This window comes from Pagrus major, chromosome 22, assembly GCF_040436345.1.
Source record: "Pagrus major chromosome 22, Pma_NU_1.0".
Classification (NCBI taxonomy): domain Eukaryota; kingdom Metazoa; phylum Chordata; class Actinopteri; order Spariformes; family Sparidae; genus Pagrus; species Pagrus major.
This window is the reverse complement of record NC_133236.1, coordinates 27,741,506-27,768,822: the sequence shown is the minus strand read 5'-3', so window position 1 is coordinate 27,768,822 and position 27,317 is coordinate 27,741,506. Positions and strand designations below refer to the sequence as shown.

Below are 27,317 nucleotides of genomic sequence, written 5' to 3'. Positions count from 1 at the left end.
AATATAATTACTGAGTTTTCAGGAGGAACCTCAGTTGTTTTTCGCTTTGGTACATGACTCACATACTTCAAGAAAATGTCAAACTGGCTGTGCTTGTGTTGTCTCGGATAACTGATTAGCAGATTGGGGCAAAAGTGATGCAGCAGCAGTTATATTCCGACTCTTTGTCCGTCGTATGAGTCAAGATCCAAAAACACTTGCTCTGACTACATTTCCCATGATGTAACTCAACAGCAGCCCTCCCTGCCTGGACCGCGGCCATATCATTGTAACTCCAGTGAATTGTAGTCTCCAAGCTAACACCCCTCTCACACTGGACAAAAAAACCCCACTAACTTTCACTCCCGTGTAAAACTGACTCCGCTGTAGTCACAGGTGTTTATTGGCTGCAGCTCTGATTGGCTGTGATGAAAAAGTGCATGTGGACGCGCTTAATTTCACCACTTTGTCAGACGTGTTGCTATGAGGCACCCTCGTTAAGGACGTTGGCTTGTTAGTACTTTTCCATCTGAACATTTTACAGTTGTCGCTGAGGCTGAAGCCTTTGTCAGCACCCGATCAATGCCAGCTACCTGATCGGTACTGATCATGTGCATCTCTCACTCCTTAGCCACTTCCGTCAAGTATAATGTCTTAGTAATGTCTGTAATTAGTCTAATGAGGCATATGATCTGCTGCTTTTCTACTGTGACCTGTATTTCCAGTACGTTTGTGACTTGTCCACTGGTAATGATTACCCCGATGACATCATCAGGGTTGACAGAGGGCCATGCAGAAGGACAGAAGCACTGTTTTCCTGGGCCCTTATCCCAGTCGGAGCCCTTTAATATTGTGTATCTGCCAATACCGAGTCATTGGCAGATACAATAACGAGTCGAACGCTGCAGCCTTCTGAATTCAGCCCACCTTATTTTTCCACAAGCTTCTTGAAGAGGTCTGGGTTCAATAATATGAAGTTGATTAGCCTAATTGCTGATATGATATTAATGGAAGATAAACTGAAACGGATGTGATGCAATCAGCTCAAGAGAAGACATCAGGAGAGTTGTTGGGACTACTTTCAGTGGCGTTACAGAGTGAAGCTTCAGGACTCAGGAAGTCCAGCTGGAGCAACAGATTAATACATTTCAAGGTTTATCAGACGTGCAACAGTTTGTGATGCACACAGACAGGATTTTAAAACACAGCAGCAGCTCTACTGGCCTTATTACGTGCGAGCCTGTTTAACTTTTTTGCATTGTTTTGCTGGAGCCCTGTGCATGGACACCCCCAGTGTGCCAATGTGGTGGCTGTGTTTTTTCACACAGGGGTCAAGTCAAGTCAAGACTAGAAGATTTAGTTTACTGTCATTTTCTTATGTTCTTGCATACCTAAAACAGGGAACTGCTGCTCCTCCCAGCCCACAGCAGTGTAACAAGAAAGGATTAAAATATATATAATTTGTGTATTTTTACCTAAAAACTCTGCTACAGAACCCCAAAACTGTTCTCCAGCTCACTGTTTATGATTTGAGACACCACTGTGCACAAAGGGATGGAGGTAGAGAGGACAGGAGCCTTGTTCCTGTGATAACCTATAAAGAATTCAGTGCACAGATGGGCTCAGCTACCTGCAGTCCTGATGAAACACACTTTTGTAGGTTGTACTCATTGTCTTTTTTCCTGTTACTGTATTCTGTGTTTGCTAACGTTGACCGCGGGGGCTTGCTCTACAGGCTTACAGGACTACGGGGGTATGGCAAGCCTCCAGGGACAATATTGGTGAACACAGAATAATAAAGCGCTAACAACATTAGCTCCAGTTAATGAGGACCAAACTGATCTCGGCCTGCAGCTAATGATTATTATTCATTATTGATTCTCGAATTACTCAAAGCTGTGATGCCTTCAAATCGCTTCTTTTGTCCGACCGACAGTCCAAAGCCCAAAGACTGTATTTACTTTATGACACAGAAAGCAGTAAATCCTTACATTGAAGCAGCTGGAAGCAGCAAATGTTTGATGTTTTTGCTTAAAATTAACTGAAACCACTGATCAGTTATCAAAGTAGTCGGCATTCGATCGACCGCCCATTAATCGACTCCTCGTTGCATCTCTAAACTGACCTGAAGTTTGCTCAGAAGTCTTGTCTTCTGGTGTTAAATGTGTTGATTTCAAGCCAAAAGGGGACTTAAATCAAGTGCACATGTTAGGTGGACACTTCACCTCTTGCAGCTTTTGTACAGGAACACAGAGCAACCCTTAGCTACGACTGCAAGTTATCTTTTTTACACCTGTGAGCACCAGTCGCGGCACATTAACAAGCTATAGTGTGCAGCTCGCTGTACCCTTTGGTTTCTGCTGCGGAGCGCTAACAATGGTGCAAGATTTATGGTGTCCTATAATGAAGCAGCAGCACATTCAGCACATTTCTCCAGAAACGTCGAGCGCCAGGTGCAAAACAATCATCGAGTGTCGACGTATTCATCATAACTACATTCAGATCTGGTCAGGGGGGGCACGCTGGAAATTATATGTGCCGTGTGCTTGTTGCTAGGCAATTTTGTCACAATACCCCTGTGACCTTCCGACCCTGCCAAGTCTGGTGTTACTGTCCCCGTCTCACACTCGTATGCGTGTGTGTGCGTAAGTGTGTTATCTGAGACGATGGTGCGACTGCCGCATAGCAACTGAGAACAGCTGTGATTTTCACCGTTGTTGGGACAAGTGTGTGTGCGAGCGTGTGTGTGTGTGCGTGCAGTTTTGTTTGTGTGCGTCTATGTCCGCGTGAAGCCGCCGTCACTGCTCATCTACACACACACGCACGCACCCGCAACAACATAATATGGCACGCTGTCACTTCCACAGCGTGATAGCGGCATAGACTCAATCAGCCAAAATGCACCCACCCCCCCGACACATACACACACACACACACTTACACACACTCAACCCTGTTGTCAAAATCGCAGCCGAAAATAGAGAGCAGAGGGAGCGATGGAGCAGTCATTTCCCTGAAGATCCATTCATGTAAAATACTGTTATTCAAACCTCCCTCCCCCTTATTCAATAGTCTTATTCATCTCTCTCTTGACTGCAAAACCAAACACGCCTTGTCTTCTGCTTCCCGGCAAGAGCCCTCGCTTGTGTGTGTGTGTGTGTGTGTGTTTTCTCCGCTCTTCTCCATGAGAGGAATGTCCTTGGCCTGTCCGACCTGTGTGCTCCCACTGAGCCCTCCGTCAAACACCTGGGGCGGGCTCTCCCGCGCCGCTCCAGCCAATCGGCAGCCCCGGCAGTTAATGACATCAGTTAGCGGAGGATCTTTAGGACCGGCCCCTCGAGGTGATTCGTCTGAGAGAGAGTGCTCTTATTGTTATGATGATTAAGTGTTATATGAAGGGCTATCAGAGGAGAGCCCCTTAATGAAAGTGGAGCACAGAGAGCAGAGGCAGCGGCGGTGGCGGCGGCGGTGGAAGAGCTGTGGAGAGCTACAGAGGGAGGCAGGGAGAAATTGAGCTCCCAAGTACAGGAGCGAGAGAGGATGACGAGGGGTGATGGGGAGGGGAATCAGGAGAGTTTAAGGTGGGAGAAGACAGAGATGGTGAGGGGAAAGGGAGAGCAGGAGGGGAGCGCGGGGCTGAATATTCAGCAGCTGTGTCCAGACTTGCTGACTCTGGGTGTTCATGCTCTGAATGTAGCATGAGAGGCAGACGCAGAAAACCGCCGTAAAAAGGAGAAGGAGCAGAGAAAAGAGAGAACAAGTGCATGTATCTTAAAAATGCATACAAATGTGTGTGGGTTTTTTTGTCGGCTTGTATTCTGGGTTTTATGCGCGCATCTGTGCAGGAGTGCAAGCATGAGTTTCCCCTTGCTGTTTCGTAAAAGAGTGGAACGCCCTGCCTCAGAGGAAAATTCCATCTTCAGCTGCTCCTACGCTTGTTGTAAATCATCAGGCTGGGGTGTCCAGTGCATTCAGTTGTTTTGTGAATAAGTGGGTTGTCATTTAGCATTTTTTCTTGCATTCACTTCCCCTCGGCCTGTACTACATTTGTACTACATTTCCCAGATTGCCTCTCGACACCCCACTCTCTCCCCCACTCGAGAATGTGCCTTAACTTGTTGATTTTCAGCTGCTGCTGCACAGACGTCTCCAGAGTTACAGCAGGAATTCTTCTCCAGACTAGGAAAAGTTTGTCGGCACCTTTAAACACATCAGGTCTTGTGGTTGCAGTGCATTACGTCCACCATGAACGCTGTCGGTGGATAAAAATTTGGAAGTACGGCTCCTCGGTGATGGAGACTTCCACTGGAGAGCTGCAGTGTCTGATCGTGTTTCACAGGCCTGTGCACCCTTACAAGAACACGATTATGTAAACACTGAAGAACTTACTTTTTATTTGCCTGTCTGGTTGATGTTTTGTCTCCACGTTGCTGTTCAGCTTTACTTAAGAGCAGCGACTGAAATTTACTTTATGCAGTTTTAAAGGGACAGTACAGTGAGAAGAGGAAGTACACACTAAATGGACGGTTAGATGGGATGGTTCTCGCAGAATTTGAGGGTCAAGTTACTTTTGAAGCTGTTGAATTCACACCCAAGAAATAAAGTCTGTGTTCAGACAAACGTTAGCCTCGTCATTCATTTGAGTGTGATGTGTGTTGACGTTGCTGTGGTGCCAACAGGGTGGAAAAAAGAGTACAGAGAGGTTGACCTTGGCTGAACCTTAGCTGAAACCCAAAACAATGCCATCCAGCAAGGTGCTGTGCTGGCAAATCAAATAGGTGCAAGCACATATTCTTGGCAAATAACCTTGTGCCACGAATGCTGTATTCCTGATGTCTACCCTGCAGTTGTCTTGACGGAAGATGATTGAATGATTGTCGTTGTGATAACTCTTCAGAGCTTTGGTCAAAGGTCAGCACCGGGTTAAAGTTCTGTGTATTGCATCAAATCATGTATAGATGGCATTCAGCTATGTTTGGACCAATAATAACACTGTATGCTAAAGCTCCTACAAAAAACATCTGCCAGAAAAGTTCGTGGTGGCACAGTGATTAATCCAGGGTCCTGGGTTTCAAATCCCGGCTGGTGCAGGGCCTTTCTGTGAGGAGTTTGCAGGTTCTCCTCATGCTTGCATTGGGTTTCCTCCGGGTGCTCCGGTTTCCTCCACCATCAGAACATGTACATTAGGTTTATTCCCTAGTCAGTGCCCTTGACCAAGGCACTTGCTTAGATCTGGAGTTGGTACCCGGGCGCCGTAAGTTGCCTGCCCACTGCTCCTCCAGGATCTGTGAAATGCAGAGAAACAGTTTCTACATCGGGTTGTATGAGATCGACGTAGACTCTTTTTCTTCTTCTTTTATCTTCTGGCATTTGATGAGCCATCTAACTCATAGAGCTGCTACTCCTAGATCATCTTGACAGTACCTGCTGCAGCACACCCACAACCACTCAGCCCCTTTTCTTCTAGACCTGCTCAAGTTAGCTCGTCTTTAAGTGGTCATGTTTGTGCTGTGTTCAGGGTTAATGTTAGAGTGGGTGTGTCTTTGAGTTAGTCTGCAGCCAACAGATGGACCCTTCTCAGTTTATCCAACAAACGTTACTATCACTGGCATTCATTTGGCACTGGGCAGATGGAAACTTCAGACTTTGCTCCAGAGTGTATGTCAGGCAGGATTGAGTGAAGACGCTGTAATATGAACTGCAAGTATACAACAGGGTGTTTGAAATAACCCTCTAAAGTAATGCGGCAAAAGCTAGAAAGGATATAAAATTGTTGCATCAGAGCTCGAGCAAAAGCTAGATCATGTTCTGCTATAATAAAAGGCCGAAGAAGTGGAGCCAGATAAAGTGGCCCTCCTCCTTCCTCTAGAAATCTCCGGCTAACAAGGAAGCTTCCCCACATATTTTTTTGCGCTGGCAGCGAGGATGCCAGCCCCCACTTCTTCTCCCACACATCACCCCTGGCTAAAGGAATGTAGCGGAAAACGAGGGACTCGAGATAGAAGATCAGAGGCCTTAATACGAACCACATTGTGCGTTGTTCTCCTGTTTCCCATCTCCTGTGTTCTCCGCATCAGGAGCGAAACAGCCTTTGATGAATATCTACAAAGAGATTTGAGACTTATAAAGAGCGGCAATTTAGCCAGGTATGTTATCTTAAGCCTGGTAATTTGGGAATTCAATTCACTCATAGGGGGAGTCGGGGGAGCCCGTGGTGTTTATCAGGCCGACTAGCATCAGGTCGGTGCATTGAAATGGAGAGTTTCGGGGCCTATCTAATCAATGACTGACCGTATCTTAAGACCGGGGTTATCATATCTCTTATCCCTTTTTATTCATGATCCTTTTCTTTCTCCTGCATGCATGTTTGTGAGTGTGTGAGCGGACTGTAACCATGGATCAGGCCCTGTCTTTCCCCTGAGTTACACATCTAATCACGGCACCATCATTCCTCATCCCTAATTCTGTTGGCAGGGCCTGTCAAACAGCATACGCTGAAAGACGGGGTGACTTTGAAATGCTGCTAATGACCCTAGGATATAACTACCCTCTCTCTTTTTACTCCCCCTCACTCTTTCTTTCTTGTCCACTCCTGTCATTTACACTCGCGGTCATCCTCTTTCTTGGTTCACTGCTACTCTCTGGATGTGCTGATTAGAAATAGCAAGGAAGAGGCAGTGAGAGGACACATGGAATCAGAAAAATCAAAGATGAATCAAACTGGATGTGGACAGGCTGAGGAGCATAGTCGTTAAGAGGTTAATGCGAAGATGAAGCTTCTGTCCAAATGTTATTTAACCTTTATTTAAACCGGGCAGCCCCACAGATTAAAAATCGGATCCATCAAGGGAGGCCCGGCCAAAACGCAGCATCCGGACAAACATAACGGCCTCAGACAGAAAAGCACACAAAAGCAAAATACAATCAAAGCCACATAGCCGAGAGACTACTTTATAAGCTGTCCAATAGGCAACACTTCAGCGTCAAACCAGCAGGCTCATTGCCAAACCTATTTAAATCTTGACTAAACAAAGCAAAGACAGCTCCTTATTGAGTCTGCCACAAGGACCTTCATTAACCGTGTAAACTCACCCAGAGCTCTGCAGCCAGTTGCGTGAAGAGGAAGCAGGAGAGCCTAAATCAGCCCTGACCTCAGGGACGGATAAACCCTGGGGCCACAAACACTCATTTTTCAGCCACCTTTTTTTGTTAGAGATGTAAGAACAGACCCAGAGTGGTGTCACACTGTTCATTTACTGTATATTATTAAGCTGTAGCGGTGAATAAGTCAAGCAGCGGACGAGGTGGCTGTCAGCTTGAGCGCTGAAGGTGACACTGATGAGAGACAGAGGTAAAGTCGTGGCTCAGTGCTCCGGTGGCTAATACAAGAAGGGGTGATACGTGTTGATGTAAAACAACATAATCAAGTGCTAGCATTAAAAAAGTAGCAACCATTCTGTCTCAGCAAAAAGACAGAGCGTTACGTGACAGAACTTTTTAACTGATTACTTTTCCCAGGCTTTTTTTCCCCCCGTTCAGCTTCGACAGCAAAAAAATTGCAAATTGCAAAGATTTAAAACTTTGAGTGTCCCTCCGAGGTTTATTCCTGTCAGATTTACTTTATCCTAATATATTCATTTTAGTGGGATGCACACATCATATAGTGTATTTCCAAGGTGACTCTCAGACATTTGTAGAAGTCTGAAAATCAAATAACACGTGTCGCACATGAGCTGGCGTGCGTACCACGCAACTACAGCATGTCAGGTTCAGTGCCGACTGGGAACCTGCGGTTGCATGTCATCACCCCCTCTCTCATACATGTCACTGTCACAAATGCAAAACAAGACTGAGACTCTGCAGCCGTGTTTGTTGCATTCGAGGCGGTGGTTAGGCAAAGTGGTGCTTTGAGCTAAGTATTAATGTTAGCATGTTAACATCCAGGGCGCCCCAGTAGCTCAGCTGGTAGAGACTTTTCACCTAAGACGCCAAAGTTCTTATCAGTCTAAAACTTGTTTGATTTGAATCAGAAGTTAGTCGGTCACAAATGAAATGAGACCACGACTCTGACCGGACATGTTACACCAGTTTTTGATAGTTGACAGTTGTGAAACTATGCGTTAAGGACACATTTTGGCTCGGTGCACAACAAAGTTGAGATATTTGGCATATTTAAATGTGCTTAGAAATAGAGTTGATGAACAGCTGACCTGTTGGGACTGTGCAAATATTCAGATAACTAGATAGGATCATGTGCTTTGAGGATTGCCAGAACTAAATAAATTAAGCATAAAATGTATTATTTAATTGGATAAAAGATGCACTTAAACCTCTCAGCGAGGTGCTGAAAGGTGCCGTATGAAGCGCGAGGCCTTTGAAACTCCCATACTAGTGTGATTCCTCATATCTCTTTTCCTTTTTTGGCCTGTTTGTGAGTTTGTAAACAGCCTGAATTTTGTTTTGTCAGCATTCAGCACACGTTTCAGTTGACATAAGGTATCTTGTGCAGTGTTAAAAACAGCTTGTAGGAGTGGGAGGGAGGAGTGAAGGATGTAAGCAGAGTTGTATCATCAGCAGAAGCGATGTAAGTATCGTCAGCAAAGGCAGGCCGGAGAGGACTGTATAGGCTCCTGACAAACTGCTGCCTCACTCCCCTGTCCTTCTCCTCTCACTTTTATCAAATTCCCCTTTCTCATCTCTCAACAAGAGGCACATTTTTTTCTGTGCTACAGTTCGCCTTTCTCAGCCAAAGGTGAGCTAATAAACTCCTCGATCTTGATACGCTTTTATAATCCAAAGCATGAGCCTGTGCTTGATCAAAAAAAAAACTTCTATCGCCAACTTTGAGCTCATTTGCTTATTGATCCCAATCTCCCATTTCAGCCAAATTTGCAAAAAAAAAAAAAAAGGCTCAAAGAGCAGAGGGAACCGGAGCAGCCAGAGAGGGGCGGACCTTTGGAACCGGACGGGCTCTTCCAGTGGTTGTTGCCATGGTTTTTTGTTTGTCGGGACAAACTGTCGGCCAGTGGCTGAGAGCCTGAGCTGCTGTTTGTTAAAGATAAGTGGAAAAGCCAGAGGGGAAAGAGAAAGAGGGAGACCGACAGATACACAGAGGGAGCACTGCTTAGTTTTTTTTTTCTTCTTCTGCGCTTTGACTCCAGGACATCCAGCTGAAACACACTCACCACCTCAAACAGCCTCACCCGCCCCGCTCGCCCCTCAATGTGGGGATCCCGATAGATCACGCTCCCCCTCTTTAAACAGTTCAGCGAGCCTTTCTCCTTGGGTTTTTCTGACCCGCGCCCCTCCCCGCCCCGCTATCAAAGCTCTATTGGCTGCTTTGATATCGTACAGTGTTTCTGGCAGCCTCCCCCTCTCTCTTTCTTTTTCTTACTCTCTCTCTCGCTCTCTCCTTTCCCACAATATTGTAAAAGAGCACAGAGCGCCAGCAGGGACCTGCTCACTGTCAAAGAGAAAAGACAGGGAGGCCTTAGAGGGAGTGAGGGAGGAACGAGGGGGGAGGAAGGAGAGGAGGAAAAAGGCGGTACAGTGAGGGAGACACTGTTATCTTTTTATCATCATTACTCTTCTTGTTGGCATCTGGTAGCATTTGGTCAAATCTGAACGCAGTAATATATCTGCTGCCTTCACCAGAAGCCTTTCTAAAAACCTTGTTGAACATTTTCAGTTCAGCTTTTTCACCATTAAAAAAACAAAAACAGCTGCTCCATGTGCGCACTGTCTCAATATAGAACGACTAAGCTCATAGGCTAATTTAAGCCGAACAACAGTGTTTTTTTGAAATGCATAAATGTTTTAACAGGAATTCTCCAACTACTAAAATTAACTTGGACTGCAAACGAACACGAGTCACAATTTCCCAGAGCCCAAAGTGACGTCTTCAGACTGCTTCCAGCAAACAACAGACCCAAAGACTCTTCGTTTACCGTCATGAACGACAAAGAAAAACAGCAAATAAGTTTGTTTAAGAAGCTGGAACCAGCAGATGTTTGAGATCTTTTCTTGAAAAATGACTTTAACTATTTATCGAATATCAAAATAGCTGGCAATCAAATCAGCAACTGTTGAAAGAGGAATAATTTTACATCATTCACTTTCTTTCCAAGAGTTAAAGGAAAAGATCTCTAATGTCTGTGTGTTAGTGTGTTAGGTATGTGGCTGGAGCTGTGGCTGATTAGCTTAGCTTAGCATTAAGACAAAGAAGAGGCGAACAGTTAGCCCGACTCAAAAGTTGTCAAACATCACTTTTAAAGCTCAACAATGTGCACGATTGATCTTGTTTAAGACAAGCAGGAACATAAGGATTTACATTTTTGATTGCATTTTGATTGAATAAGATACGACGACGATGCTAATTTATAAAGATTTGTAAAAGTTTGTCTTCAGACGAGGAGACTCACTCAGTCTGTCGGTCCACTCACAATAACAAAGTGGTTTAAGAGAGTTCTGCTTCTTTCTCTAACAAATGATCTTCAGCGCCGGTTCACCCTCCGGCTTTGCAAGAGCACATTATCCAGACAATGGCTGAGAGTTTCATCTGGGCCTTCGGCTACATGCGTCATTTGTAACCGGTGAAAGCACTGATCAGTGCCGGGTAAACCTGAGACGCCAGCGACTCGCATGTTTTGTACATTAATTTCTTTTTGCTAATAGAAGCAGATCGAGGACAAACAGCCGCTTCATTAATAGATTTGTTGTCGCTCAGCTCTAAAAGTTTGGAACCGGATCCAAAACAGAAATTTGGCAGTAGTAGCGAAAGAAATGTCATTTTCTGACACATACAATCTTAAAGCCGCACCAGGACAGCACATGGACCCGACCTGGACTGAGTGACTGAGAAAAAGATTGGACCGGCCGAAAGAGCAACCGAGCGAGCGAGCAACTGAGTGAGCGTGCTCGAACGTGTGATTGCATGTGCTCGTGGTGTGTCACGGCCATTACCATGGAAGTCTAGAGCCGTTGGGCCCGGGCTTTTTTTAAGCTTGACCTGACTGTCGCAGTCAGTCCAGCACACACACACACACACACACACACACACACACACACACACACACACACACACACATTATATCCCTGCACTCCACCATGGGACCTCCAGGCTGCACACATACACACAAGTCACCTTCAAGTGTTCACATTCATAACCTCAGTTTGCTTTTGTGTGTGTCGGTGTGTGTGTGTGCGTGTGTGTGTGTGATTGTTCGCCGTCCTCAGAGAGCGAGGGTGAGCGTGACTTCATGATCGCTGGCTGCTGATGAATCACACCAAACTTACTCGGTGTTTGCCTGATGAATGTCTGTTTGCTTTGTTGGTTAGCCTACTTTGGAGAACGGAGGCTGTGTGTGTCTGTGTGTGTGTGTCTGTCTGCGTTTGTGTGTGTTGTCTTGAATTATTCACTGACAATATTTGATTTTCTGGCACCATACATTACACGTGTCCTTCCTGAGCTCTTGTCTCTTAGTTACTGTGTGTACCTCGGCTTTTTTTTTTCTCTTCCAGTTAAACAGTGCGCTGCTGTTCTCAGTGGCCCCATTGATGTGTTCTGTGCTATCATTTTTCACTTTGAAAGTTCTGGGGCTCGGCTCCCCTAAATACACTGTATATTATGTGCTTATTATCTGCTTAGTTAGTTTGCCAATAGACAGAGGGGAGGTGTTTAATCCTCTAGTGCGACAGGCTCTGAACTCAAACTCATAACGTTACGGGTGCAGACAAAAGGCGCTTTACCTATTAATATATTCTCAAGTAGTTAAGTTTTTCGTCCTATATACACTACAGATATGGCTGATTTTGTACTTGTTTGGACCTTATGTGTTACAATAGAGCAGCAACTACCTACTGTTTTCATTATGGATTAATCTTTAGATCACTGTCCGACTGATTCATGTTTTATTTAGGCTGTAAAATTTTACAAAATCGTAAAAAAAAACAAAATAAAAACAAAAAGCCAATCAGAATTTCCCAGAGCCGAAGTGACATCCTCAAACTGCTTTGTTTTGTTGCATCAACTGTCCAAAAACCCAAAGATTTTCAATTTACAATGGCATAAAAACAGAGGAAAATCTGCCAATCCTCACATTTCAGAGGCTGGAAACAAGCCATGCCGCTCTCTCTGGATAATAATGTCAGCGTGTGAGTCCACCACTTTGCTCCAGACTGAAATATCTCAACAATTTATTGGATGCCAAGGCAATCGTGAATTTTTTTTCTGCAGACAATCGCGGCATCCCCAGAGGATGAATCCCACAGACTTCGGAAGTCCCCTGACTTTCCTTCTAGCAAGTCAAAGTTGTCACCGTTCCAAGTGAAATAAGTCATCGTCTAGTAGATGTAGTGGCACAAAATCTGGTACAGACATTTGTGTACCTCTGAGGATGAATTTTAATAACTTAGGTAATCCTTTAAGTTTAAAAAACTGGCTAATACTTTGATTTATGACCAGATACCTGTAAAACTAATGACATTACTCCAGCAGCATTTTGTGTTTGGCACTAATTATCTACTTTCAGCATGTTAAAAAACTAAGATTGCGAACATGGTAAATAAAATACCTGTCAAGCATCAGCTTGTTAGCATTGTCACAGAGCATATTACCATGTTAGCTTTAGCATGTAGCATCTCAGAGTCTCACAGAGCTGCTAGCATGACTACAGACTCTACCCATGCCAAGTTCTTGTAAACTTTCACACATCGGTGGTATCAGCGAGGTGACAAGGTGTTGTAAATTACCAACACAGCTAATTGATTCAGGCTGAGAATCACAGGAACATTCATGATAAGATACTGAAACTACATACACCACAACTCAAGCAAGTGTGTGATAAGCAATATACTGTATAGTAGCACAGTGGCAAGCAATTACAACAATAAAAACGGTTACTAAAAACACAATGTAGTGGCAAAAGTCGACTATTTACATTATTTATTAGCATTTAAATCAGCTTTACAACAGATATAATATGAAACACATGCACTCTAAGCTTTATAAAAGGTACATTTTCTTCCTGTAGGGACAAAAGTTCACATCTGTGATTTATCACTGAGCATCTCAAGTCTGTTAAATCTGTGGAAATTAAATTTCACTGAAAATTCAGCAGCAACCTTCTGAAAAAAAATAGAAAATGATCTGTAAATTGGATTAATCAGTTAATCATTTCAGCACTGGAGTATATTATACCACCACAGACATTGATGAATATTTTATTGGAACAAGACTTTGTCGTTTTTTGTGAATGTGTGCTTTTCCAGCACAAACCAGTCCAGCAGCGCTCTGTGAATCATCGTCCTCTGTACAAACCAGATCAGTCCTCGGACGGGGGGAGGGAGGGAGGCAAAGATGTCTGAATGGACGCATGTTTGTATGTGCGTGCGACTGTGTGTGTTGCCAGGCAGCCGAGGGGTCAGCAGCAGTCCTCTGGGACGCCGTGACCCCTGACCTCTATTCCATAACTCTTTGCTGCTGTGGATGACATAAAAGGAAGACACAGTCAGACCTTATAGGATGTGATTGGTCCTGCTCTGCTTCCTTTAAAGCCCTGTGGAACCCTGATATTTGTCGTCAGGGAGAAGCAGGAAATACGGAAAAAGGAGGGGAAACGATTTCACGGGCTGAAAATGGAGAACATCACAAGGCTTCCTACAAACGGTGTTGACATATATGTAGCAGAAGTTATTATTTTCCAGTCTCTGAGAGAGTTTCTCATTTTCCCTGCTTTCTCTGTTGGTCCTTCCTCTCCCATCCATCCGGCATATGTGTAGGAGGGATAAAGGTCGTCCTTTTGTCATCAAAACTCCAGATTAGTTTTGCCTCGGTGCATCTGACTCTCTGCTTTATCACTGTGGCCAGAGGAGCCACAAGGTTCAGCTCACCCCCTCTGCAAAGTAATAACTCCTACCAGCCACTATTCCATTCTTCGCCACACTATCTCCTACACTACTATTACTACTCCATTCTGGGGGTAGGGGGATTATTTTCATGGCACTGGCTTTTATTGGGCTGTATAGTGAAGACTGACAGGAAAGCGAGTAGCAGGAGGATGTGACATGCAACATATGTCATGAGCTGCGATCAAACTGACAAAGTTGTAATAGTCGCTTTCAGTCCGCCGAGGCCCGGAGCAGAGCGTGAAGACGCTGACAGCGTGTCATGAGCCCATCTTGGTTTTGTATTTTAATATTTCTGCATTGATGTGTTTTTTTTTTGGGGGGGGGGGGGGGGGGGTGGGGGGCTCTGTAACTTGATGACTTGGGGATTTCTCTGAAAGTCAGTTTGGCTAATATTGGAGCACAAGACAGTGAAGATGAAGTGCATTATTGAAATGTTTCTTCTGGCTTCTGCCTGCGAGTCAGACAGAAAAAAAAAAAAAAGCTGCCAACGGGGAGAATGAAGATCTTCTGAGGATTACGTAAATGTGGCGTGTGATTTAGACAAGTATCTGCGAGAGCATGAATGCAGTGTTAGATGATTAGGCTGTCAATTAGCCAACACCCTCTCTACTCTCACAGGAGGTTTGCTAACCTTCTCCCCTCCGTGTAAACACTGGTGGCCTCCGCCTCCAGTCACAAAGGCTTCAGAGGGTCAGAGGTCAGCAGGGTTACATCGAGGCCAGTGACTGTCTTCAAAATGAGCACATTTTCTGGGCTTGCGTTCAGTCTTATCTTTAAAACCTTAAACACAAACAAAGCTCTCATCTGAGTGCATTGAAATATGAGAGCTGATTGTCAAATAAGTGTCTGTGACCACCTCTGATCTGAGGATGGATCATGTGAATTAGTGCACTGCTCGCTCTCGATTCTGAAAAAGCACTGTGTCTCACCCTTTTGGGTTTTTTTGCAGACGACAGCAGGGCGTATTGATATATTGATTTTAAAAATGTTTTTCTTTTAAATGGCGCACCGTTGTCAGCCGAGGCTCGATACGGCTGGAACCAAGCAGCACACCGAGGACGAGGACCTTTAGCTCCGTCAATATCTTTTCAGACATGCAGCGACAAAACAAGTCCATGCAAAAACAAATTTAGATTAGATTTCTGGTGTAGATTGGGGTGAAATTTGGGTCGTGTGCTTCCTCAAAAATTTAACTTTTTTCAAATTGTGATGGTTGACGGGTGTCTCCCGCCTTCTGGCTTCATTCTCAACTTTAGAAATAGCACTTTGACAAACTCAGGGTCTCTTTAATAGCTTTTTTCTGCAGCATTCAGCTGAATCACACACTTAGTTGTTGAGGTAAACTTAGTGTTTATGGATAAAAATGAGGGCTTAAAGAAACAGTTCATCATTTTAAGAAAGGGGAGGATCTGACAATTGTAGATTGTAATCGATCTTGGGTGTGAATCTTTGGCAAGCTCACGATTCAACTCAATTCAATTCCAGTTGTTTGGTGTCCAGTTCAGTTCAGACTCGGTGCAGCAGTGAGCGCATCCTCTCTGCTGCACTTTTAGCTCCGGGTGAAGCCATCGTTGTTCAAGACGCTGAGCAATCGCAGGGTTTTTTGAGGTGAAGCGGACCGAGCATACAGTTTATTCTTCAACACTGAGTTTGTTTAAGTTGCTTATTGCTGCGTTGTGTGTCGGTCAGCTGGTCTTGTTTGTTACTACTGATCACTGCTCCGCTTTGTTAACATTAGTCTTTAAGTGACATGTAAAAAGTGGCGAATTAGCACAACAATTCATCAGTTTTCAAAATGTCATCTTCTGCTGGTTATGTCTGGGTTAATCCACTAAACACTTACCTGTCTGTTGCCGTCATTTATATTAACGCCACTGAAAAGAAAGCTGTTTCACTGGTGGAGGAAGTTGAAATCGGTCATTTTCAGCCTTTTGTTACCTGCCAGACTCTCACAGAAACTATATTCATGGCAGCATAATAATAGGAACAAGCCGACTTTAAGTGTGCCACCAGCTAAGCGTTCAAGAACGGTGTTTCAAATGGAGAAAAGCCATTTGCTGTAATTGAATGGCGTCTTTTTAAGGTCCATGTTAACAGGGGTGCAGAGTGCAAACAGAAGCGGTGTGGTGCCAGGGTCACAGCGACAACAAGAGACGCACCGTGCAGATTACGGCTGCTATAAATCGCATCGGTATGCACGGACACTTTGATATAGAGCGTGTGCTTACAGTCTGATGCGTGCACACACACACACACACACACACACACAAATGCTGGTGGAGGGGGGGGGAACACATGCACACGCTAAGCCAAATGTGGACATGCCAAACAGAGATGAACACAAATCAAAACAAAGCATGCAAACACAAAGAGATCCAGAGAATGAAGACGACAGAGAGAATAGCACAGTCCCATCTGTCAAACAAATGTGAGGATGCTTCTCACACACACACACACACACACACACACACACTCGAAACACATTCACACACACACACACACACAGAGACACAGCAGGCATCATTTAGTCTGAACTTGAGCGATATCTGCCTTTGTCCTTTAGCAGTTGGTCCTGAGGGGCCGCTGTAGAAGTTGCATGAAAGTTTGTTTAGAGCTGAGCAAGTGTGTTAAGCTTTATGAGAGCCCATGGGAGACATGGTGGCACACACACACTCACACACACAGACACACACACAGACACACACTCAGGCACGAGGCTTGGGCGGCAGCTCGCACTGGCCCCAACCAACAGTGAGGAGTTTGTTGTCATAGCAACAGTAAAATGAGATGACTTTACTGTCAGCCGTAATGTTTCATGGCCCCCTTGCCGCTATGGCAACATAACAAGGAGGAGGAAGAGGAGAGATGGAGAGGAAGAGCGCATCAGAGCCATCTCTGCCTTCCAGTGGACTCCCACCAGGAACAATGTCACCGCGGTGCCCTCACCTCCTGCACAAACACAAACACACACCGTGACAAGCCTGCATAAACACACACACACACACCTTGAAAAGCCTGTCAAACACCCCCTTTCCACCTCGCCCATCCCTTTGATTTTTTTTCTGCGCCGACTATTTTCAGCCACGGCGTTATCGTCAACCGGGGCAATTTGAATTCATTACGCTCAATGTCAATATTGGTGCAACAACGCCGCACCTCGAGACAGGTACAGCTTGTTGAATGAGCGCGCGCGCTGTCAAGAAAAGTGTGAGGAGTGAAAAGAAGAAGAGGAGGAGAGAGGAGATCAAAGAGAGAGAGAGAGATGGATGGAGCAGCGGGGGTGACTATAGGCTGGAGCAACAGCATAGCAGCTATACATCACCAACTCTATATTTAGCTCAGTCCTTCCACTACAGCCTATCAACACTGTTAAGCAGAGTTATCGGCGCTGGTGGAAAAAGTGGGGAGAAAAATAAGGGAGACAGACACACAGAGACGGGAGAGAGAGAGAGAGAGAGAGAGGGAGGGAGAAAAGGAAAAAGCATCAGTAGAGAGAGGAGATGAGTTGTTTTCCTCTGTTGCCATGGAGACACATCGGCCGGAGCTGCAGCGAGCTGACAGTTGTCACGGCACGGCGGGTTGCCATGGGTGACAGCTGTCAGTCAATCACGCAGAGTGCGGGGACAGATCGGCCGATGATCACCTTGGATTAGAGAGCGATCGCACCACACGGGGGCCAGCCAGAACATATCTGGACTTAATCCTCGTGTCCTAATGGCGCTGCTCTCTGGTCTGTGCGTGCGTGTGTGCGTGCGTGCATGTGCGTGCGTGTGCTTTCATCAAGTGCATGTGCGTATTCAACCATGTTTGCATGTGTTCGCAATGCTTGCAACCTTTTTGTAACCCCCCCCCCCCCCACCCTGTTTTGCGAGAATTTTGTGTGTGAATGCAAATTTAGGTCTGCGCTTTCACTTGCATGCATCCGTGCATGTGTGTGTGTGTGTGTGTGGAAACATGTGCATCCTAGCGAGGAGGAGCAGGAGGAGGAGGAGGGTGTGTGTGTGTATTTGTGTCCAGACTCTGAAACATGTTCACAGGGTGAGGGGAGAGCAGATTACATTTCGCTGTAGCTGCTGCTGCCTGGGTCCTTCCCACAGCTGTCTGTGCTCGGGGACAATCAAAGGCCTGGTTTGCGAGCCTTCTGATTGTGGTTGCCATACTCAGCCCCAGTCCCCTTCAATTACCGCGCTCTGCCTGCGTCTAACGAGCACAGCGTTGCTCTTATGTTTCAGAGAATAATGGCCTGATTAGAATTGGGCTGGATTTGAACTCACTCTAATTTGTTGTTTTTTTTGCGTGTGTGTGTGTTTGTGTGTGTTTTTGGCAAATCTCCCCGATGATCATGATCATCTCTACATCATTCCCCTGCTGTGGAACTAAGTCTGACCATCGGACATTATTTGTACTGTTAAATCCAGCACTTAAAAGTCTATTTAACGCTCGTCCTTTGCTCCGACCCACCGAAATACAATAGATGGCGAAGCAGGGGGAATCATCTCTGTGACCCTACAACTATTAGACCTTGAACGGTATTCAGTGTGTTATGACAGCAACCCCGTGTAGCGTCAATACTTTGCTGGTACACTAGTAATTAGAGGGTAGTTGTACAAGGCAAGATTTCCTCAACCAATGAAGCACTAAATTTGCCATCCCAGTCAGAATTGGAGAGAAAGCCCGGAGTAAAAATGATGATGTATACTTTTCCCCTCACATCTAACACGGTCTAATTGGGAGTGTGGTCAGAAATCTTGTTGCATGTCTCCACCCTTTGGCCTTTAACGAAAATGAAAGCTTTATGTGAGAAACCAACTGGATTTCATAAGCTGACCTCGTTTTTTTTTCTCTTTCCCCTCCCCTCTCTCCACTCTCTGTCTGTCTCCCTCTCCAGGAGTGAGCCCTGGGCTGGATGGGACCCACCATGCCCCCCAGTAAGAAGGCCCAGAGCCCCAGTAGTGGAGCCAGTGCCTCGCAGGGTATGAGCCCGCCGTACCGGCAGGGGGACGCCGCCACGGCAGCATCCGAGGCGGAGGCAGCTGACCTCTCCCTGTCCCTGTCCGCCTCCTTCTCCAAGGCCGAGGACGAGGAGCTCACCAGCCTGTCCTGGCTCCACGAGAGCACCGACCTCCTCAACAGCTTCAGCCACTCGGGGCTGCGTAGCGTCTCCCCCCTGCAGGACCCCGACGGTCAGCACCCGCGCTCCCCTTCTTCCTCGTCTCCCTCCCCGGACGACCCCCTGCTCGGCGATGCACACTCGGCGTACGACTTGGCAGCAGGGGCGAACAGAAAACCGCCGTACTCCTTCAGCTGCCTGATCTTCATGGCCATCGAGGATGCGCCAAACAAGCGACTGCCGGTGAAGGATATCTACGGCTGGATCCTGGAGCACTTCCCTTACTTTGCAAGCGCCCCCACAGGCTGGAAGAACTCAGTGCGCCACAATCTGTCGCTCAACAAGTGTTTCAAGAAGGTGGATAAAGACCGGAGCCAGGTAGAGACGGCAGTATTTGTGTAGAGATGTTTTCCCTCAAGCAGAGAGCTGGGTATTGATCTACAATTGATTGATTGGATTGAATTGATTGATGAGCAAATGAAGTGATCTGAACTCAGATGTGACCCTCTGATTCTTTGTGAGTTCATATATTATTCTTTGATTTTATTTCCTGACCTGATCAAGAAATACTTCAGTTTGAAAATTCTGGTATGACGATGATGGTGTGTTATATATCCCGTAAACTAACGTACTGAATAGTATCTCTGTGATCCAGATCCCAACTTTTTTTAGCAATGACTGCCTTAAAACATGAGTTGTCCTGTTGTGTCCTTAAAGTAAAGATCAACATTAATGACGTTAGCAGGCTTCACCTTTTTAGATTTTATCTGCTTTAGTCAATTTAATGTCAATCTTTTGATTGATTGTCGCAGAAGGAAAGACTACTCTGCATCGTTTATCGACTTTAAAAGAGAGTGAGGCAATTGTCTAGCAGAGTGGGGGGTTTTGTCTGCAGATCAACAGTCTACCGTTAGCGTTAGCTCACTGCGCTTGTCGATTTAATGCATTTTTACTAGCTGTTGTTAACTCCAGTTTTTTATTTGTTTTACTTTTGATGTAGAAAATATTTTTTTACAGTAATTATGAAGCAATTTTAGGGATCCCAGTATTAGTAGCTCAGCAGCCAAAGTGGAGACAACAGTAGTTTCTTTCTCGTTGGCATGTGACAGTCACAAACGTTAGCTAAGATTATTTCATTAATCAAAGTGAAGATTTTGAAGCTGTCTCATTGAATATTAGGCTACTTTTTATGTAAAATGTATGTTTGAGGAAAGTAATCGAGCAGTTTTCAGTTGTACCAATACCATTTTTTTCTTCCTGACACAGACTCTGATACGGACTTGTGTACTCACATTTTAGGAATTCCCCAGTATCAATATCAAAACAACTCTAATTCCAAGTATCGCAGTAATTAATCTGGTTTCTCATGCAGCGAAAGAGCTATTTGATCTGTTTTAATCTTGATACACTCGAGCTCCAAACTCTTAAATAAAATACTGATAAAATACTTCAGTGGCACAATCTGGCTGCGGTCAAACAAACAGCGGCTCGTGTATATATTTGTGTAATTTCCTACAAGTTTTATTCCTTTAATGTAACTGAAAAAGCACTTTTATGTGGCGTCTAATATAATATCATTGTTCACGGTGTACAGGTGTTTTCACAGTTTTGTTTACATCCTCCTTGGATGGAGCAGTGACAAGTACTAATTGGCTGATTTGACCTTCTCTCAGGCAGTCTTTCCTCGAACACTGGCTCGCCTATTGAAAATTACAAATGATGCCCGGCCCCAATTCAAACTAACGCTGGGGTTTTTCATCACTTTCCATCAATCACGGTCTGAATACTTACATGGTGAAATAAGACCGCTGCCACACGGTAAATACGCAGCCTATTACTCACTCTATCATGTGTGGTTATAACTTATTTCACAGCCAGACAGTTATCAGCGGTTTGCAGGCATATCCAACTTGAAGTCAAACATATTCTGTATTTTGTCTACAGCTGTACCAGATTCGGCCTTATCAATAGTTGATGATCTCTGCTTTCATAGTTCTCTTTCACTCAGACGTTCTGCGCTCCCCCTGTGGGAACAGCATTTCGCTTTTGATTTAAGCCTCGATACAGTCTTTTATACCGGCTTTTCCTATCCAGATTTTACTCCATTAAAGACTCGGGTAAACAGGGAATGAATCCCTCACTCAATTAGTGCTAAATTAATACTGGAGGATTTAATAACACAGATGCCAGCAGACTTTAGATTTCATCTTGCCCGAGGGTGTTGGGGGGTGGTAGTGGTGATGGGGGGTGGGGTGGGGGGACAAACAGCCAGGATCAATGCTAGCTTTGCGTGTTTAGCTTGATTGAGATTATACTGGAGGATACGGGAGCTTTTTTATGTTTTCTTGACCAGCGTGTGAACCTGGACTCCTCCTTCAGCGTGAGCTATGTGTGCGTCTGTGTGTGTGTGTGTGTGTGTGTGTTGAGGAACAAAATGGATGAAGGATGTAGAGGACATGGTGTGTGTGTGTGTGTGTGTGCGTGTGTGTCTGTGCACACACCCTCACGCTATGCTGTCATCTGGCCCTTGACTACAACGGCACAGAGTTTCTCTTGTATACATATCTCCATAGTAACTAGGTTGCAGTTGACATAAAAGTATGCTGTTGCTGTAGCAACGGGAAAACTGATTTGGCTTCAGTGACTTAGGCGTGTGTGTGTGTGTGTGTGTGTGTGTGTGTGTGTGAGCTTCAGATGGGCACTGAGGTGCTGAGTGGGGGAGAATGAGTGTGTGTGTCCTCCTCTTGTGTTATATGCACATATGTACCGCGTGTGTGTGTGTTTTTGCGTATACGTGTGTGCGTGTGTGTGTGGAGCAGCATGTGTAGAGGTGATTTTGGCAAGGACAGCCTGTCTTGTCTTCCTGTCGCTGCACACCGTTTAAGACAGCACGCTAATTAACCCTTCAAACCTATTCACCCCCCTCTCTCGCACGCACACACACACACACACACACACACACAGGGCTCGTCTGACACACAAACAAACACACACTCTCAAGCATGCATGAATGCTTAAAAGGACTCTCTCTCTCACACACACACACACACACACACTGAACAGGCGAGCGCTGTGTCGGTGTAGAAATGAGGGCACATCTCTGCAGACTCCTACTCTACCTGCCAAGTGCTGTGCTTTATCTGAAGCTGCAATTACAGAATCTCTGTAATTTTAGTCAGACTCTGCCATTCAAAGCTTTTCACTGAGAATATCTGCATGTGAATACTCCTTCTCTTCTCCCGGCTTTGCTTTCTCCCTTACCTGTTTATGTCTGTTTTTGAATTGAGCATGCAATTACGGGGGTCCAAGTTATTTTTTTCTTCTTGATGTTGCATTACGTCGTTTCACTCGTCGCCCATTGTGGAAAAGAAGAAAAAAGGGGATTTGGTTAAGGGGGGAGGTCAAGCCAATCGTTGTGAGGAGATAGGGCGCTGCAGACGCACATGGGGGGGAAAGGGAGAGCGGGAAAAAGGAGGAAGCGGGGAGACATGGCGCGCCGCGAACGCCACAAAATCATATTTCCATCAATTTACAGAGGTGGAGATTAATATGACAGTGGCCTATTTGTTCCAGTGACTGTATTTCTGGGTCATATCCAGGCAGATGACAAGATGGGGACTCGTTTAGAATAAGCTTGCTTGCTCCATGTGTGTATGTGCGTGTGCATGTGTACATGTGCATGCATGTCGGTCTTGAGTGTGGGTGTGCGAACTTGTGAGAGCGAGCGTGACAGAGAGCGAGTCCCACGGTTGCCATGGCTTTGTTTACAAACAGGATTCCTCACTGTGCTGAATGACATGCCTTAATGACAAGTGTTGTTGCCCTCAGACTGGTGGATCAGCGCTGGAGATCGGTGTTGTAACAGCGCAAAACGCACACGCGAACTCACACAGATATATTTCTCAAAGCCTCTTATGAAATCACAGCGGAGACAAGAGGCAGTTTTGTAATCGAAAACAGACTCACCATGAATTCTCTCGGTGCGTCACCTCTAACTTGACCTTGCCCGGTTCAGATGAGAGGACGGCTTGATTATTTTTGAACTCAAAAGCATCTGGAGTGAGCTTAGATTTGTCTGATTAAGGTCTTTTTATTTATCAGCGGGTCTCTGCCACCAGAAATGAATTTAATTTGACTGTGTTTTGTGTCAGATCACTTCACATTAATGATATTTCTTATGGTTTATTTTTCTCGGGCTATTATATGGATTCAAAGCATGCAGTCACCAGACACGCCACCTTTGACAACCAAGACAAAAGCTACAGTAAGACCACAAAAAGTATCGGTAGGCTCGTGCTGGTGGGTGTAGGTCATCTAACCTTTTTACGAAACACCCAAAACAGTCAGCGAGTTCTTACGAAGGCGTGCATCAGTTATAAGTGATAAAGCAATGAAAACATCGGTGATATCCAGCCGCAATGTAGCAACACTTTGGGTTTAGCATTAAACTAGCGACTCCGTACTGTAAGTGAGATGTTTTAAACATTTTTAAAAGGTGCACTGATCAATATTTTGACACCAAAGATCGGTTAATCAATGATGATAACATGAAAGGGAGGTACCACCTGATTCAGAATGTCTCATAAGCTTTCGGGAAAGTTTTTAGTGTCTTGTTGTTTTGGTGTTGTGGTCCGCAACTTTCCTGTTTTTGGTTCAATCTCACCGCTTTCATGAACCCCATGTTCAGTAGTAACGGTTGATCAATTGTTTAAGTCATTTTTCATGCAAAAATGTCAAATATTTGCTGGTTACAGTGTCTGAAATGTGAGGATTTGCTGCTTTTCTTTGTCTTGAATGATAGTAAATGAAGAGTCTTTATGTTTTGGGACTGTTGAGAAAAGAAAAAAGTTTGAGGACGCCACTTTGGGCTCTGGGAAATTGTGATGAGCATTTTTCACTTTTATTTTGACATTTTATAGACTGAACCATAGACTCACATACCCAGCACATAACAGCAGAGAGCTAGATAATTCATTTAGCAGTTCGAGGCAAACAAAACTCACTGGAGAGAAAGCATGCATCCAAATAATTGCTCACATTGCATCCTGTCTGCTTGATGTGTAAAAAGCCCATTCTTGGCTGATGTGTTTGCCAGAACAACTTTATTTAAGGTGATCATACGTCAGTGTTTACAAGTTTAAACACAGTCAATACTTCTTTAACAAGCTCTAATGGCTGGCTTTTTGTTTTTGCAATATTTCCTCTTATCTTATTTAAAACTACGTGAGTGTGTAACCTGTTTGTTTCTGTCACTGAGAGTCGTGAGTGTGAGGACAAGCGTTGTTGACACATAGCATTTGTTCAGTGTAGCCTGAGGGAAGCAATTTAAACATCTGTAAGATTGGTTCTCGGGGAGCGTCCTTGGAGAACTTTCACGGATTGCGAAAAATTATGCCGCCGTGACAAACGAAGGAAGACCCAAAACCCAAACGACCTCGCTGAAATTAATTGCTAAGTGACAACGTATCATACGAGCTGTGGGAGCCGCTCACATTGGCTGCCTCTCGTGTAATCAGTGTTTTCGCAGAGACTTTATGAGCGTGCGTTTATAAATATATTCTAGTCACAGATTTAAGAATTAGAGCTGCACATTGTGAGGTTGGTTAAAAATGTAATGACAACTGGATGAAATACTTTTCATTCCAGCAGGATTGAGTCTTTGAGGGAATCTGGAAATGTCTCCAGTGTTTTTGGCGAGTGACCTGCAAAGTTTTTGAACGTTTGCCCCAAATTTATCTTTGAGGAAAACTTTGTCTGTGTCTGTGTTCCTGATCGTAACAGCCGATGCAATAGAAACGAAATGGAAAAAAATATATAAATGAGATTCACAGCTTGTGGCTTAAATTAAAACCACCTGGGGAAAAAAAAAAAGCTTGGTCCTTACAACACCTGTAGAAGGAATTTAACACATATCCCACCTCAACTTTTCTATTCACTGATAAAAACCTGCCTGTAGTCCAGCCGATATGTAACTTTCACACCTGACGGGGCATATTTGTCCCATTGTTGTTAAATGGCCTCAATAAGAACAGAAATGGGCTGTGTCTGCAGCTTCATCAGAAGAAATATGACCCCTCTTCTTCTTCTTCTTCTTCGCCGTCATGTTTCAGCTCAACGTTCCTCTCCCTGCATTCAGACCTCACGCTGTTTTTCCCCTCAACTGTACTCAGTATCTTAATCGGCGTCCTGACATCTATCTGCTCCGCGCTGTACTTAACCTATAGCTGCTATATTATTAATCCTCTGTTTATCTGTGTATATGCACTAAGTATTGACGGATCCTTGTATCGCAGTTAATCAGGCTTAAACGCAACCGGGGTAATGCTTTTTTACTCCGACTGTGGACGTCCATCATGAAATTGTGTGCAGTTGTAATACTTTTAGATTGGTTTGTGTAGGTTAAGTCATATCGCTCGTGAAAAGGCAGCGGACAACAAAGCCTCTTATGCTGATGTCCTCGCATGTTTCTCTGTGGCAGCTCTGTGCTCTCTGTGCGTCACTCATCTGTTTTTTTAATCTCATTTCATTACCGAGCTGAAAACCAAAATTTACTTTCCCTTCTCATCGTAGCCAGTATGAACTGTTGAAATGGGTCTCTCCACAGTACATGGATGCCATTGCTAATTATGATTAAACTATTTAAAGCTGCAGCTGCGGTGGCGGGTCAGTATATAGCTGCATTATAACAGCTGTTATAATATTGTGGTTGATTGAAGAGTTGAAAGGATATTTCGACGTATGATCATCAAATCCCACGAGGACCAACGATACGTCCATCTTTTGATCAGGGCTGCATGATATGTAGTTTCAGCGTAACAATGTACGCATGCGCAGGATGTGCAGTATCGAGTAAGGCAAATGAACTCCATTGCAGCTTGATACAAAAGAAAATTATAGGAATTAATTGGAAATAATTTTGCATGACTAATCTGCAAGAGTTGGTCTAATATTACATACTTGAGTCCGATTCACAGGCTCTGGTGGCAAGTTGTTGCTTAAGTGACATGTTCTCACTGGCAAAACCAGCCCCATCATCTGGGATTCTTCTTTTATTTCAGAGAAAACCAAAATACTGCAATGTCCAACCCTTCTGTCAATACTGTCTGACCGTATATCTCTTGGGACTATTTTCAGCTGCGGATTAATACATGTTTGGGTGCTGTAGTGAGAATTACAGCGGCGGGATGTTTGTATGTGGGATTGATTGACATAAAAATGCAACGGTTGTGCTCATTGTAATAATGCGACATGTCACCCAGAGCAACAGTGAGGCTCATTAATGTGTTTTTAATGTGTTTGTGACAACAATAGAGCTCCGTGGCACAGAGGAGTAAGATATATCAGGCTGTGGGTAAACAGGCAGGGCTTGTTAATAGCATCAATCCACTGTTGTTTTGGTCTTTGTGTGGGTTTGTTGACAGAAGGAAAAAATAGAATGATGTCTGTCTTTACAGGAGGAGTTCAGCACTCACGTTAAATATGAAACGACAGCCATAGCACAGTTAGCTTAGCTTAGCTTAGCCTTAAAGACAGGAACAGCTAGCAGCTGGAAAAAACTCTGCAGCACTGTCGAAGCTAATCGCTAATTAATATGTTGTTTATTATGTTTGTTTGTTTATTCAAAAATGTAAACATTACTATTTATTTTAAAATAGGAAGTATATATATATATATATATATATATATATATATAAATATATATATATATATATATATATATATATATATATATATATATATATATATATATATTATATAATGTGTAAATTAATAAACGTTTTGCATGCTGCCGGGCAAATTTTGTTAGCTTCGGAGACAGCCAGGCTAGCTGTTTCCCCCTGTTGCAGTGTTTATGCTAAGCTAAGCAAGCTGTAATAATAATAACAATAATAAATAAGCACCTTTAAAGTCACCCAAGGGCCCTTTACAAAACCAGATAAGACAGTCAATACATAATAAAAAAAGGACAGTTAAATAAAGAATAATCAGTAACAAACAAAACAGGTAAAAACATGTTCAGCTGTAGCGTCATATGTAGCTCACAGACACGAGCGTGGTGCTCTTTGTATTGCCTTCTGTTGTTGTATTTTCCTGTCTAAAATGAAGTGAACTGTCCTGGTTTATTCTGAGCCATGACGTACAGCACATGTGGTGTAAATGTATATGTGTGGAGATAATAGTGCAGATAGGAATGCAGTAGCGGTAGTGTAGTGTTACTAGCGGGGTCAGTGGCAGCAGGACTTTTTAATATCTCCCATTTCCAAGGGAGACCAGCCCCCACAGCTTATATAACACAGGAAACAGATGTTGGCAACACACA

The 27,317-nt window shown here is 44.4% G+C and overlaps 1 protein-coding gene across 1 annotated transcript in view; it reads left to right on the top strand.

Annotated features, from left to right (window-relative positions):
- Nucleotides 1-27,317, top strand: part of ches1 (checkpoint suppressor 1) — a 59,847-nt gene that overhangs the window by 7,813 nt on the left and 24,717 nt on the right. The window contains exon 2 of the mRNA XM_073492960.1: nucleotides 18,776-19,375. Coding sequence (XP_073349061.1) covers nucleotides 18,794-19,375 — 582 coding nt within the window. The 5' untranslated portion in view covers nucleotides 18,776-18,793. The remainder of the gene's footprint in view (nucleotides 1-18,775; nucleotides 19,376-27,317) is intronic.